This window comes from Lichenostomus cassidix, chromosome 10 (assembly GCF_008360975.1).
Source record: "Lichenostomus cassidix isolate B80296 chromosome 10, HeHo_3.0, whole genome shotgun sequence".
NCBI classification, from domain to species: Eukaryota; Metazoa; Chordata; class Aves; order Passeriformes; family Meliphagidae; genus Lichenostomus; species Lichenostomus cassidix.
The window spans coordinates 11,326,993-11,340,972 of NC_139491.1; the positions used below are offsets into that span (position 1 = coordinate 11,326,993).

Here is a 13,980-nt window from a genome sequence, read left to right on the forward strand (position 1 = left end):
TTGGAAGACCTAGCTAGGTGCTCTACATGAGGTGTTGCTCACATATGCTTTCCAAAGCCTCTGCTGAACATATAAACAACAAAACAAACAGTGTGGATGCTCTTTCCACTCTTCTTCCTCACCTACTGCAAATACACCTTTAGATTAAAAGACAGTTTGTATTAGGTTTTAATATTGCAAACAGAAGAATATAATAAAAGGTTCATGGTGTCTTTCAGCAGCTAAATGCACACGTTTGCATATTTTATTTGCATACTGCAGTTCAAAGGAAGCAAAACTTACAGCTATAATGTTAAAAGCTTGGTTCTTTTATTTACAACTTAAAAACCCATACTAGAATCTTTGGAAGCATGGATAGGATCACAACAGCCTTTAGGTAGTTCAGGTCTTACCAAAAGCAAGTGAGTATTAAAAATGTGTTGGATTAGGATGCATTCAGGTACCTGCAGAAAATGTTAGGCAAAAAGCACACAGGATGTAACATGCAGTTCTGCATGTTGTTTTATAAACAGCCTACCTAGGTGCCAAGAAAATTCAAGAATGGTACCATAAGGAAAGCTAAAAGAAAAGAGCACAAGAGAAAATTTACTCCCTTACAGAATCTTAACTCTTATAGAGTGAGGATGTATTAGCAACAGGGCACCTTGAAGCTGAAGAAATACCCAATATAAGCACTACCAGAAAAGCAACACAAACCTAAACTAATAAGAAGCTTTTCAAATGTCAGTCCAAAATATTTTGGCTTAGGTTTCACAGAAGGGCTTTTAAATTCAGGTCTTCCTCAGCCTCCACTGCACGATTTTTCCCATGGTGCTTGTTAAACTGTTGGTGTTGAAGATCTGGTTGTGCTTGAAATCAGTCATGAGAAGTTTATAACTGGAATCTTCTTCTGGTGTCTTCCAGCTCCTGGATAGGAATTTGTTCTGTAAATTCATGCAACACCTTTCTTTACCTCCTTAAGGACAGAAATGTCTGCCTCTGAAATGAAGTGCTGAACTCCTTAGTAGAATATGACTGAAGCATGCATCTGGGATTTGTTTGGGGTTTTTTCTCAATGAAAGGACCAGGGAAAATTCCCAGAACATCTTTTGTATATACTTAGTGCCATCAGAACATTCAGTCTGAATGTTTGCTCGTATATTTGGAATGTTATTTGTGTGCAATTGACAACAAAAGTTGTTGTTCTATTAAGTCATCTTCTAGAGTGGAGGCTAAAGAACGTGTCCATGCATGAACTAATGCACTTGAATTAATTGCATGTGCTCATTTGTGACTTCACTGGAGGGATTCTATTTTCCAGATGTTTGAAAGACATATAGAAAGGCAGGATACACAAAGGATCAGAACTGAAAAGGTACAGAGCACTAATTCTTCCATGTGAAGAAAAATATTTGCATTACAATAACAGTGTCTCCTACTGTATATTAGGATCCAAACACTCAAAAAATTATTCTGAGCACATTCACTCAGTAAAAGGTTTACTAAATATCTCCACAGGATAAGCATTTAACAGAGCACAATGCAAATAAATTCAGCCAACAGAACTAGTTAACACTTAACCCTATGTCATTAAAGTCCAATGGCATGCCATATATCAGCACTAGAAGTAGCTTATGTTTATTCTGTCTCTGTTTTCTTAACATTTGAACAATTGCTGAACAATCCAATGCTAATTTTTTTTGTTCTTTAAAATTAAAATAGGTGATATTATGGGAATTGTGGAGAGTAAGAGGCCATGGGAAATGTTTAGACACCTATGTACTGCCAGAGTGTTCAGCATTTAGATACCTCTGGGGAAGCAAGACTATCAGTTACCATGTACATGATCTTTTAAGAAAAGCACAAGCAAAAGTTGTGCTGTAGCAAGGTCTTTTCAGGAAAATGGAAGAAGTGCCCATCCCTCACAAGTGAATGAGACCCTTTAAGGTCTTCTAAAGAAATACACAGAGAATGAACAACAGAAGTGAACAAGAGTTTACAAATTCAGATCATTCTGGGCACAATCTTGTTCAAATGGTAAGAGCAAGGTAGAGAAAAAACCCATATTACAGCTCAGAAATTAATAGCAGAGAACAGATGTTGCATCTTACAGATTGAAGAACATGATTTTCTCCATGTTAACACCAAATTTAGGTTCTACAGAAAAACAGACAAGTTCTGAGACAACCATTAAGAATCACAAGGAAAATATTCACAGAAGCACAAAAACATGGTGCTCAGCAGCTCTCTTTCTTATAGAATGGTGAAGGCCTTCAGAAGCACAAAAAACCAACAAAGTGGCTGAAACGGGGTGTTCTTCAAGTGTCAAGATACCAAGGCTGGAGTGCAGCATTTCACCTTTGAAATTAAAGGCAATCTAGCATACATATTTATCTGGCATAATGACTCTTATGTGTGTTGTCTTTCTCTAGGCTGATGTCACAGTAAAACTTTTTGAATTTTCTGCCTTCCCATTAAACACACCACCTTTTGCCAAAAGCAAAACAATTCTCTCTCTTAGCCCTAAGAAAAACCAGACAAAATAGCTTTTTTTATACATAATGATGGTTTCTATATAGAAACATCATATTTACTTCTGATAATTTTGCATAATACCACTTTCTTTAGCTACGTGAAAATACTACTTCCTGCAGCAAATGGAACCAAGTTATTTCTCCATAGCATCTGTGTAGTTCAGTGTTTGTTCTCTAAATTTGGATCCCTTTTCCCTGCACCCTTCTGTCCCTGGAAGCAGCAGAAAAGAGGACTGATGTCTTTAAACACCTCTGGATCTCTAGCTGGAGAAGCAAATGATGCAGACAGCCCTAAGAGGTCATCTAATCCACCCTGCCAGACCAAGCCAGGAGCAAAGTACTCTCAGCATTTCTACTGCATTCTTAAAACACCACCTAAGGCAGCTCCACCTGCAGCTTATTAGCATTAATTAAATAGAGCTTTTGAGTCTATATAGCAGCTACTCTCCTGAGGTGCTGGAAGTTCCCTTCTCACAAAGTTAATTCAAGACAGGGAATTTCTGGGCAAACAGACTCCAGTGGAGGGACTGTAGGAACTTTTGTTTAGAGTTAAAAAGAAAGTAAAGTAATAGAATAAAGCAACAAGATGGCCAGGAATTAAAGGGGAAATTAAAAGACTGAAGGCTCCTTACATATTTTTACTATTATTTCATGTTTTATATATACATGTGTGCATATATATATACATATATCTATACACATGAAAGAGAGAGATTGTTTTATGGTCTCAGGTGTAGAAATCACTGTTACATGCACTAAAAATTACTTTAAAGTGAGGTATTTAAGTCACTAATAAGCAAGAATTCCTTCAGGTGAGTAAAACATTCTGTCAGCAAAAGTCAGGTGAAAATATTTGCTTTCAGGAAGAATGTGAAGGCCTTATCTGCAGATACCTGCAGAATGATTCTTGCTCAAAGTTCTGTGCACAGAGGAAGCCACATCTATAGGTTTCCACAGCCACAAACAGAGTATTTTACACAAGAGCTATAGTCAGTCTTGCTCTCATTAGGTGACAGAACACTGAGCTGAAAACCAAAACTTAGCCTCATCAAGTCTGTACCCAGCAAGACTGAACCAATCCTGCAGGTACTCTGCTTTCTCTGAAGATTTTGTGCCACCACAACCAGGAAAACACTTTCCTTTAGATCATACCGTTTATTCTCTTTACAGCCAACCCAAAGTCAGCTGCCCTTTACAGGCATTTGTTGGACTTTGTTCCACTCATTAAATCAATCAAACAAAAGAAACCTCCGAAACAAACAAACAAAAACTCCTACCAAAACAAAAAGTCTCACCGTGCTGTTTTTGCCTTTAAGTTGGGTTGCATGCCTTTATAAAAAAAATCTTTTTCAAAAATCAGGTGTAATTTATTACACTTTTTATGTGGGAGAGCCTTCAATCAGAAAAGTTACGAAATAGTGAGTGGAAGTACATGAGTATCACATAGTGGTTTCACATGGAAGCAGGTCAACTGCAGATCAAAATGTTGGGTTTTTTCTTTCACCCCAGCTAGAGACACTGCTCCCTTTAAATAGGGACTTCCTCTAACAAGCATTGGAGTAGACAAAACCTGAAGTTTTTTCATGACAACGTCTTTCCCATTCAAATGTAACTTGACTTGCTGTTTATTTACGTCTACGTTTTCAGTAGCACTCATTTATTCAGTATGAGATGCACACTTTTAAGAAGGAGTACAAGGTAAGATCAATCTTGCAGTCTTGGCTCAGGCAACACTGCCATAGACTTTAAAGGAGTGTGAGCTTTGCAGCTTCAATTGTTAGCAACAGTGAGACCACTCTATTGACCTAGGGCAAGAACATTGAGGATTTTCCTTATCTCATGACACATTGCATGTAGAGTATTATTATCCCCGCACTGAGAGTTTGGAATCCCTTCCAAACAATTTTTAGTATCCAGTTTTCTCCACACTTCTGAGACAGAGAAGGACAAGCATACTTAAAGGCTTTAGCTTTCAAGAGTGCTTGGTCATAATTGAAAGTAAAGCAGTAAAAGCCTCTCCATACTTTCTGTGGGGCCACTTGCTGTGCATGAAATTCAACTGAACACTTTTTTTCTTTCATTCCAAGTCCCCACACTGCGGGCAGCTCTCTGCCCCGCTGCGGGCACCGCTGGAGCGACACCGGTACATTGCCGAGAGCATCCTAAGCTCTCTGGGATATGAGCGAACGAGAGGAGCCTTAACGAAGAAGACCCAATCCACCCTCAGAAGCACTATATATATACACAGACATATATAGGTGTGTGTTTTTAACTAGCGAGAGGCAGACTTGCGAGCCGGGGGGCAGCGCGGCCGCACCTGCCGGGCAGAGGACAGCGCTCCCCTCAGCGCCCCGCCCGCCGCGCTGCCGGGACACGCCTCCCGCCGCCCCTGGCGAAGCGCCGCCGCCGCGGCAGCCAAACCCCGCAGCCGCGCTGCCGTTCCCGCTGCCGTCCCCGCCGCCCCGCGAGCCGTGTCCCGCCCCGTGAGCCGTGTCCCGCCCGCTCACCTCCCGGCGCCGCCGCAGCCCCGCTCCCGGTCGGCCCTCCCGCCTCACGGCACCGCCCGCGCTCCGCCGCCGGGGGGCGCTGCCGCTCCCCTCAGCTCCCGTCCCCCTCACGGCCCCCGCGCGCGCCCTTTATACCCCCCCGCCCCGCGCGCGGGCGCGTGCACGGCCGGCCCCTCCCCGCCGCTCGCGCAGAGGGGCGGTGCCCGCGCGCGCGCGCCTCACCTGATCCGGGCGCTGCCCGGCGCGTGCGCCGCGCGCGCTCCCCCCGCCCGCCCGTGGCGCGCGCCCGCGGAGCCATCCGGGTCCCGGTGGCGCGGCGGTGCCGCTGCCGCTGCCGGCCGCTGCCGGGCCAACATGCATCTGCACCAGGTGCTCACCGGCGCCGTCAACCCCGGCGACAACGGCTACTCCGTGGGCAGCGTGCACGACACCCCCTTCACGGTAACGGGCACGGCGGCCGGGGGCGGCCTGGGCACGGCGGCCGTAGGCCCGGGGAGGGGAGCTGCCGGGCGGGGGGCGCTGCGGGCGGAGCGGAACGGGCTCTGGGGACAGCCGGGGATCGCTGTCACCTCTGGCCAGCGCTCCGTCCTCTGCATCCTGCCGGGGAAACCCCCGGCCGTGTGTCCTCGCGTTCCGCTGCGTGCTGCCGTCTGCCTTTTTAGATTTATTTCTATTTTAATGTGTTTGTGTGTGTGTTTATGTCTCATCCGCAAGGCGCACACGGTCAGTTGCGCTGGGGTTCTGACGAAGCCTGCCCGCGACTGATGAGCGTCTGCCTTCCATTGCTGAGGGTGATAAAACACTAATTTGGCAAATGCTCCTCTCAAACTGGAAAAGAAACAGCAAGGGACGTTAGACAGATACACTGAGTACATTTTAAGAGCCCAGTAGTTTATAAAACAATCTGTTCCTCATGCACAGGCTATTTTTGTTTATTGTCAATTTCACTTCCTTAGGTTATGTATGTTTTGTGTGCTTTGATTTTAGTGAATTACCAGCTTCTGCAGCGTTTTCCTGCTGCCATCTAATCAGTATCTTATTCTTTGGGAATCAATCGTCTCATTACATTTTATATTAACAAGATTATATCCCAGACACAAACCAATTCCAAGGAAAATGATGCAGAGCATCCTTTTGGGTGTAAGATAAATGTCAGGAGACTCGTGAAACATTTAAAGCTTACAATAGATTATCACAGATGTCTTAATTCAGTAATGAATGCTGGAGAGTCTTAAGAAATAAAAGGTGCCATGTTTGTCTTTATTTTCCTGGTTCTGCTGCTATGCAGCCATACTGCTATTAAAGGGACCTCTATTACTTTTGATATTTATATAAGAAGTCATTTACTCATATTCACATTCTAATGTGTTTCTTTGTACTGTGACAATTTGAAAAGTCAATCAAGTGGTATTATGCAACACAACTTTATGCTAATTCTTGTCATAGTTTTGATAGCATTAATAATGAATTATAATGTATATTGTGGTTTATACAAGGATTTTCTAAAAGCAAATGCAACATCTTTTAAAAAGATGCAGACTTGCTTGGTAACATGTTAAATGTGGAGCTGCATATAACAGACCCCACTGTCTTCTCTGGCTGCTGCATCCAATTTTTTATAATACAGTAAACAAGGAATTAAAGAGATAAGTGTGTTTTAATAAATGTATCTTCTGGACTTGCATAGCTGTAACTTTCTTCATTGCTTTTTGTTCATTCACTGTGTTCATGATATTATTTCCTGCTCTTTTAGACCTTGATCCTATGGTAAACTGTATGGTTTACTATATGCCTGCAGACAGTTTGGGGTCTTATTTCCAGATTCTTGGGAAATTAGCTACCTGCCTGACTTAGTAGAATCATAGTCTACCACTGCAGGTGGCCAGTTCATTAGTGCCTAACCTCAAACTGTGTCAGTCGACATCCCCTGTGTGAACACAGCTTTGTGCCCCCAAACCCCTGAGCTGTTTGGAGTCGTCACTTCAGCTCACATCCTGAGGCAGGTTTTGCAGTTCAGGCCAGAGGCCCTGGGTGTTGGTGACAGAGCCTGGCTGCAGTCCTGCCCTGCAGCCCCAGCACCTGTCAGGCACTGGCACACAGCGCCAGCAGGGCAGGGAAGGGCAGGAGATGTGCTCAGCACGGTGTGAATCCATGGGTGTCTGTGGGAATCCCTGGGGCTGTGGCGGAGGAGCTGCTGCTGCTGTGCGCATGTGCCACGCACGGTGTGGTTGGTGTTTGGGCACTGAAAATGCGTGAGAACAGTTCAAAATTGCTACAACTGATTCATCACAGCCACTTGAAAATACTGCCTTTTTGTGTGCAGAAATGAATCATTCCTGTTAAAAATACTCCACAGCAGAATAATGGCTTGGGTACAAATATATATGTACCCACTAGTTAATAGTTTTGAAGTTATTTCCCTTTTTTTTTGAGGGGGAGTAGAAGAAACTTAAGATGAATGTGCTTTAAGATGCCTAAGTCCAGCAATCTTAGGATTCTGAGAGAAGAAACACGTTTTCTTCTAATCTGATTAGGGACATTGCAATTCTCAGGTTCTTCATTCTACCTTTCTTCTGTGGTTTGTCCTTGGCTTGTTTACATGACTCCTTGCTGGGGATAAAGGTAAGCTTCTAATTTCCAAGTCGGTGTAGCTAGAGCTAGGATGATTACACAATCTGTCTCAACTTTTTTAAAGCTTTGTTAAAAGTCATCTAGTTATTCTGAAAAAAAGACAAGGAAAATATATAATTTTTCCACTTTTTTTTTCTTTGCCTGCTAAAAACAAGTATTAGCAACTCCATAAAACTATACAGATCCAAAGAAACAGAGACAGTTGCTATAGGTTTGGTACAAAGTTTTCATCAGTGCTTAATCTGAAATGAGTAGTGTTCTTTCCTCCCTCTGCTCCCACATCTGCCTGCAGCAATCCTGACATTTAATCCAGCCTTTCCCAAGGAAGGGATGAGGCACAGAGATGTGTGGTTAGCAAACTGCCTTGTGGGTGCTGTAGCTGTATTGTGGCCAGCCTGGCAGAGCGGGTGATACACAGGAAAAACTGTTGGAAGGGTGATTAGCAGCAAAACAGCTCCATAATGCTGACTTGTAGCAGGCAGTCTCTTCAGCCTCCTTCATCTGAGCTCCAAAAAGAACACTGCTTAAGCAAAGGGTTGAAGTACTAAATGATGGAAGTTCTGGAAATAATTCTGTGTACTTTCCACCTTGCTGTTAATTCTTGTTCTCGTTTTAGCAGGTATTGTTAACTGTGCTCCACAAGTGAGTTTACAGAAGGTTTAGAGTGGAGCTTTAAGCAGAAAGGCCTTACAGCACACATCCTGCCTTGACAGAAGAGGTGTTTGGACCTCACAGTCTGACTGATTGCTAATAACCTTGTAAAGGTAGTAAAGTGCATTTTTCAAACCATCGTTGATTTCACTTAGCTTTTGTTCTTAAAGAGCTGGTTAAGCAGCTAGAACAGAATGTAACTGTTTCTTAAGGTTAGTCTGGGTTTAAAAATAAATAGATAAAAATAGCTATGTCATTTACCTAGAGGCTAGATTCTACAAGTATAAAAATTTCAAGTGTCAAACAGACAGGAAATAATATTTACTGCTACACTAACTGCAAAAATACAAAACTATAAATATTCCTAATGAAAAAAATCAGAATGTCAGATTTTAGGGGTATCTAAGAACTTTTCTGATAAAAGTGAGAAAAAATTTATTATTTTTCATTTTTGAAAAGAACAAGCTTCTTAAAATATTCCATGCCAGTACTGACACTTGGCCTGGAGCTGTGTGTGGTGAATTTCAGAGGCTGTTGCAGATGAGTCTTCCACACCCATGTAAATGTCTTTACCTCATTGAAAACAGCAAACTCTTCATTCAGACAGATATGCACGAGATACAGCAATTGAGAATAGGTTTTCTCTGCTGTGTGAGAACCCTACTTCATGACTTTATCCTTCTTAAAACACTTACTTGCAAATCCCTCTCAGTCATTTATTACTATTTACATATATCTATATGTTCTGCACTGTTTTTATGTAAACTGGATTAGAGATGCTTAATATCTGAATCCTTACTAAGTTCTTTTATCTCGGAAATAGTATGTATAAGCATATTGTAAAGTATTTAATCATAAATTTGTCTCAATTTAGGAATTTGTCAATTTAGGAAAGCCTGTTTTACAGGCCATGGGCTAGTAGGAAGTTAGAAGTTGTTTCTCAGTTATTTTGCTAGTTTGCATTAAGTGTCTGCAATTCTAGTAGTACTTGGAAGGAGGAGGAGGAGGAAGTGTGAGTGTTGTGTCCATTGATGTGAGTTTGGAAAGGGTTCAGAATTCAGGTGTCTTCATCACTAAGCGGAAGGTGGAGGAATTTCTGCATCTTATGTTTACTATCTATAGCTAGAAACTTAAGGGTGAGTGTTGTTTTACTAGAGGAGTCCTTTTAGCCCAATACACACTTTAATTCAGGTTTCAATAGATGTTTATGTAATTTTAGATGTGTATGAATTTATTTTTTTAATACCACTGTGGGCTGATTCAGTTTCTTCCACATCATTTAGCATCTTGAAATGCCTCTGTACCCCTAATAGTACACACAGGAGCTTGAGCACTTGTGTTTTATTACACATATGCCAAATTTGTAGAGTTGAAGGTTATAGAAAGAGAAGAATTTTTTTTATGCAAAGAAACATATTTATATAAAAAAACCCAAGATGAGAATGTGAAGGAGTAATTGTTTCCCTGTCTGTTAGTTCCAGAAGCAAACTGGAAAACATGAGCAGCTGAAAAAGACAGATGCATGTTTTGCTTTCATGTTATCTGAAAATTGAGGATATAGCATAAACTCTTACAGTAGGACACAATGTCCTATTTCTGTGTGGTGCTCCTGCATTCAATTAAAGCTTTGGCATTGTTCATTTCAGTGGTCCCAGATCTTGACAGATAGAGCAGACATTGGCAAACTAAACCTTATTAGTTGCTTATGGATCCTGCAAGTCATCCTTGCATTCTGGAGGTTTTGCAACTCCATTTAATTTTCTCCTTGAAGTTATCAGTGACATTAGAAATGGAGGTTGGCAGATACTCCATGTGGGTGGTTCTTACAGCACTTGTTTTGTTCAGTCACTGCTCATAATTCTGTTTATTTAAGAGCTCCATGCTGTTCTCATCCATTACAATATCTCAGTGTCTTACTTTCCATCTTTCCTGTCTCTATGGCTTACTAATTTTCCATTCTTTTATCAGGCCATGCAGATTGTCAGTCCACTATCACCAATACTGTGGCCACTGTTTTTCTGGCAGGAGAGACCTGTGGTGGCATAAATGACCTCATGAAGATGTTGTCAGCTGAATCCTTAAGAAGGAACTACTGATGTTAAATATTATGACACTTCCCTGTTCTTTGTCACTGTGGGGTGTTTCTGCTGCATTGCCATCTTAAGGAGTGACAGGACAAAAGAGAAAAGGATTTAACAGAAAAGTGTTCTCTTCAAGTATAAACATGTTAATATAATGAAGGCACTAGAAAAGCTGTGTAGAAGTAATCAAATTAAAAACTCATATTTAGACATATGACATGAAAGATGAAAATATCTTTCAGTACATAAAAGTATATGGACGTTTTTCAAAGGTGTGTTCTAATGAATTTACCTCATAAAACAATGTAAAGATCTAAGGTAAATATACTTTAATATACTTTCAAGAAATACGGCACATTCTCAGAATAAATATCTACACTCAGAAAATGAGCCCAGAAACAAGAGAGAGCACTTGCTGTAAGAACCTGGAGCTGCAGGCTGCTATCCTGGTGTGCTGCTGGGAATGTGCTCAGGCAAAGGTCCATGACAGAAGGATCCCCTCTGTTGGCAGAGACACCTTGGGCTGCTGAGTCACTTGTTGGTGCAGCAGCAAACACAGGCAAAGAGAGGAGGGTACAAGTGACAGAAATAAGATGTCACACAGGAAAGAGATCTCTGTACCTTGGGGATTCTTTCTGGAAAATAAAAGTTCTACTGTAAACCACACTTCTAATTCACAACCACCCTTTTACTTAGGTTTGTAAAAATATGCGAAATAGTATAATTAGCTGGGAATTTAATGCTTTGTTGCTGGAATAAGTGCAGGTAAGGGACAGGAGAGATGAAAAACTAATAAAAGAGAAAGACACAAAATTACTTTGCTTCACAGAATTAATAGATATAGCCAAGTGTAAAATATTTTCTGTTTCATGCATTATGAGCTATACACACATACACAAATGTGCATGTTTAAGAACAGTAAGCATAAAGAAATTGAAGCTGAGAAGTCTTCCTTTTATAATTTCTGAGATACACATATGTCTCCTGCTGATAAAATTGCAGCTAGTGATAAGTTGTGTATAATGCAGTTTGAAATTTGCAACTCAAGTTATCAATACCAACAGTGAAAAAATAGAGGTTTTGAAAGGTTGAAGTCCTTGTTTAAAGTGTATCAGCACCTCATTTTACTCTTAGATAACAATTTAAATCACATCTTTTAGTAGCTTTGTATTAGTAGTAAGACTGTTGAAAAGAAGATGAGTCAACTCTTTTCTTTTTTAATTGCTCACCCTTTGAAGTTTAAGTAGGAGAATAAATTTCTTGTGAATATTATAATTTGGAATAAATTATGGGAACAAGAGGATGTACTTTTATTTTCCTGTCTACTTCTGGGCATTCACATCCTGGTCTCAATCCTCTGCCTTCCTGCTGAGGAGCCTGTACTGTTTTGTCCAGCATTCAACACAGCTGCTGGTGAAGTTTGTGTTATAAAAAATTCCATTATAAAAATAGGAAAGCAACAAAACAAAGACTTTCTGTTCAATGACAGAACTTATTTCAGAATCTCATCTTTCATTCTCTTACGTTCTGGAAATAATCCTATTCAATTTTAATAGTAACTTATTCCCTTCCAGACTGGGTCTAATAATCACATAGCCTAGTCATCAAGGAGCTGGGATATTCTGTTACACAGATAATCTCCCTCCAACAACCTTTTAGCAATCCTGCTTACATTGTGAATCACTCCAGTATCAGTTCCTCAGAGCTTCCCAGAACAGCAGTGTGGGTTGGACGTCTCAGACAACACTGTGTCACTTTATTTTTGTGAGATGACCTTGGAAATCTTTTACACAATCTGTCTTATCTGCAGTTTTCATTTTTGTGTGTGCAGTTGTATGCTGTGTTAATTTCTGGGGACTGAGTTTCTGTTCTGTTGCTCGCATTGCTGTTCCTTTCTGTTTCATGCAGTGACGTACTTTCACTAAATTAAGCCCTTTTTTTTCAGCCTTTCTCACTTGTTGCTCCTTCCCAGGAGGATTAGAAGTAGACATGCAAAGTCATGAGACCTAAACTGTCTGTTCTGGTTCCAGTGGTTGTCTTGCATGTCTTGCACCATTATCTTAGTGCCACCATCAAGGGGCACTGATCATGTAAATCAATAGAAATACTCAGAGCTCTCAGGGACTCACAGTACAAGTAGCCTTTACACTGATTGATCTCAAAGGAAAGGGCAAGGACTGACTCAGTATTTTGGAAATTATTGTGAAAAAAACAGTGGACAAGTTAAAATTACAAGTAATTTTGTACTATCTGAAATTCACTGTGGAGGACTTCCACTCTCTGCCTAACTCGGCTGTTATAAAATTTCTGCCTACGGTATTGGAATCAGTGGAAAACTTACTTTAAGGAAAGAGACTTCCAGCTCTAACTGGTTACTGTAAAAGGCTTAGTAGTAGATTGATCCTAGGGAGAGATTTCAGTGCCTGAATGTGGGAGCTCAGTGGGACAGATAATCTGCAGTGATTAAACTTTTTAGAACAGGTGAAAGGTTGGCAGACAGATATATATTTGTCTTGCCAATACAGAGTGCTGCAAGCTGTCACTGTTCTATAGCTAGTTTGTAAACAAATTATTTAGAATATAGTGTGTATTGCACCACAGTATATCCAAGAGATTTCTTTCTTGTTTCATAGTCTAATAGTAATGTGCACTTGAAACTCGGAAAAGCCCAGCAATTGGATTCTTATAGAAAATAATCAAATCACTTTAACAATCTTTATAAAAATGTCATAATAATAAAAAAAGATAGGCAGGGAGGCACAACACACACTTATTTAAGAAACATACATGCAAAATCATTAATAAATGCTCCTGGCTTGGCTGCCTTGCTCTTAAGAGGCAACAGTAATTGGAGGGGAGGAAAAAAATCAACCAAAACCTAAAAGAGTCAAAAGAAAATGTACACTGAGAGTTCAAGTTGTAGATTTAAGTGGGGGGTTTGGTTGTTAATTTTACTGTTTCTGTTTGCCTGATTTAAAGCTGGTAGAGTTACAGTCTCCTCTGCTACTTTGTTTCTACTTGTTGCTCATTGCATTAGTGAGGAACAAACCTGCTACATTGTAAATTCCTGTGCAATGGGGATTTTCACAGCTTCCAAAAACATCGCTCCTGCAACAAGTGTTGCCTTAGATTTTAAAGCAAACATTTACTGTTGTTTCTTTTGACAATTATTTCAGGCATATGGCTCTGGCTGTGACATTGTTATTCTGGCAAATGACTTTGAATGTGTGCAAATCATTCCTGGTGCTAAACATGGCAACATCCAGGTCAGTTGTGTGGAGTGCTCCCAACGACAAGGCAGGGTAAGGATTTTAATAAATCTGTATAGAATTTTAAAAATTTGAATACTCTAAATTAAATAATTAAATGACAATGTAATGCGTTGATGGAATGGAAGAGTTAATTTCACAGCAAAGATCATGGTTTACTGCTCTGGGACTTTCTGAGTAACACCTCTTGTGTCAGTCTTACATTACTCCGAGAATTCTTTCAATTTATTAGTGATTTGGGGAAGGAATGAAGATAGAGGAAGCTGGAGACATCTTGTAATAATTGTTTTAATTCCTTTTTTGGCCCTGCAGTAAGGGTGTCACAAAA

The 13,980-nt window shown here is 40.7% G+C and overlaps 1 protein-coding gene and 1 long non-coding RNA gene across 3 annotated transcripts in view; one reads left to right on the forward strand and one right to left on the reverse strand.

The window, feature by feature from the left end:
- The window catches only part of LOC146432729 (uncharacterized), a 250,688-nt gene extending 245,582 nt beyond the window's left edge, over positions 1–5,106 (reverse strand). Inside the window, exon 1 of the long non-coding RNA XR_014854300.1 lies at positions 5,021–5,106. This is a non-coding gene — a long non-coding RNA (uncharacterized LOC146432729). The remainder of the gene's footprint in view (positions 1–5,020) is intronic.
- A 182-nt stretch (positions 5,107–5,288) lies between these two features.
- The window catches only part of DMXL2 (Dmx like 2), a 47,469-nt gene continuing 38,777 nt past the window's right edge, over positions 5,289–13,980 (forward strand). For both annotated transcript variants that reach the window (XM_085070623.1, XM_085070624.1), the window contains exons 1-2: positions 5,289–5,461; positions 13,560–13,685. In XM_085070623.1, coding sequence (XP_084926749.1) covers positions 5,375–5,461; positions 13,560–13,685 — 213 coding nt within the window. In that variant the 5' untranslated portion in view covers positions 5,289–5,374. The remainder of the gene's footprint in view (positions 5,462–13,559; positions 13,686–13,980) is intronic.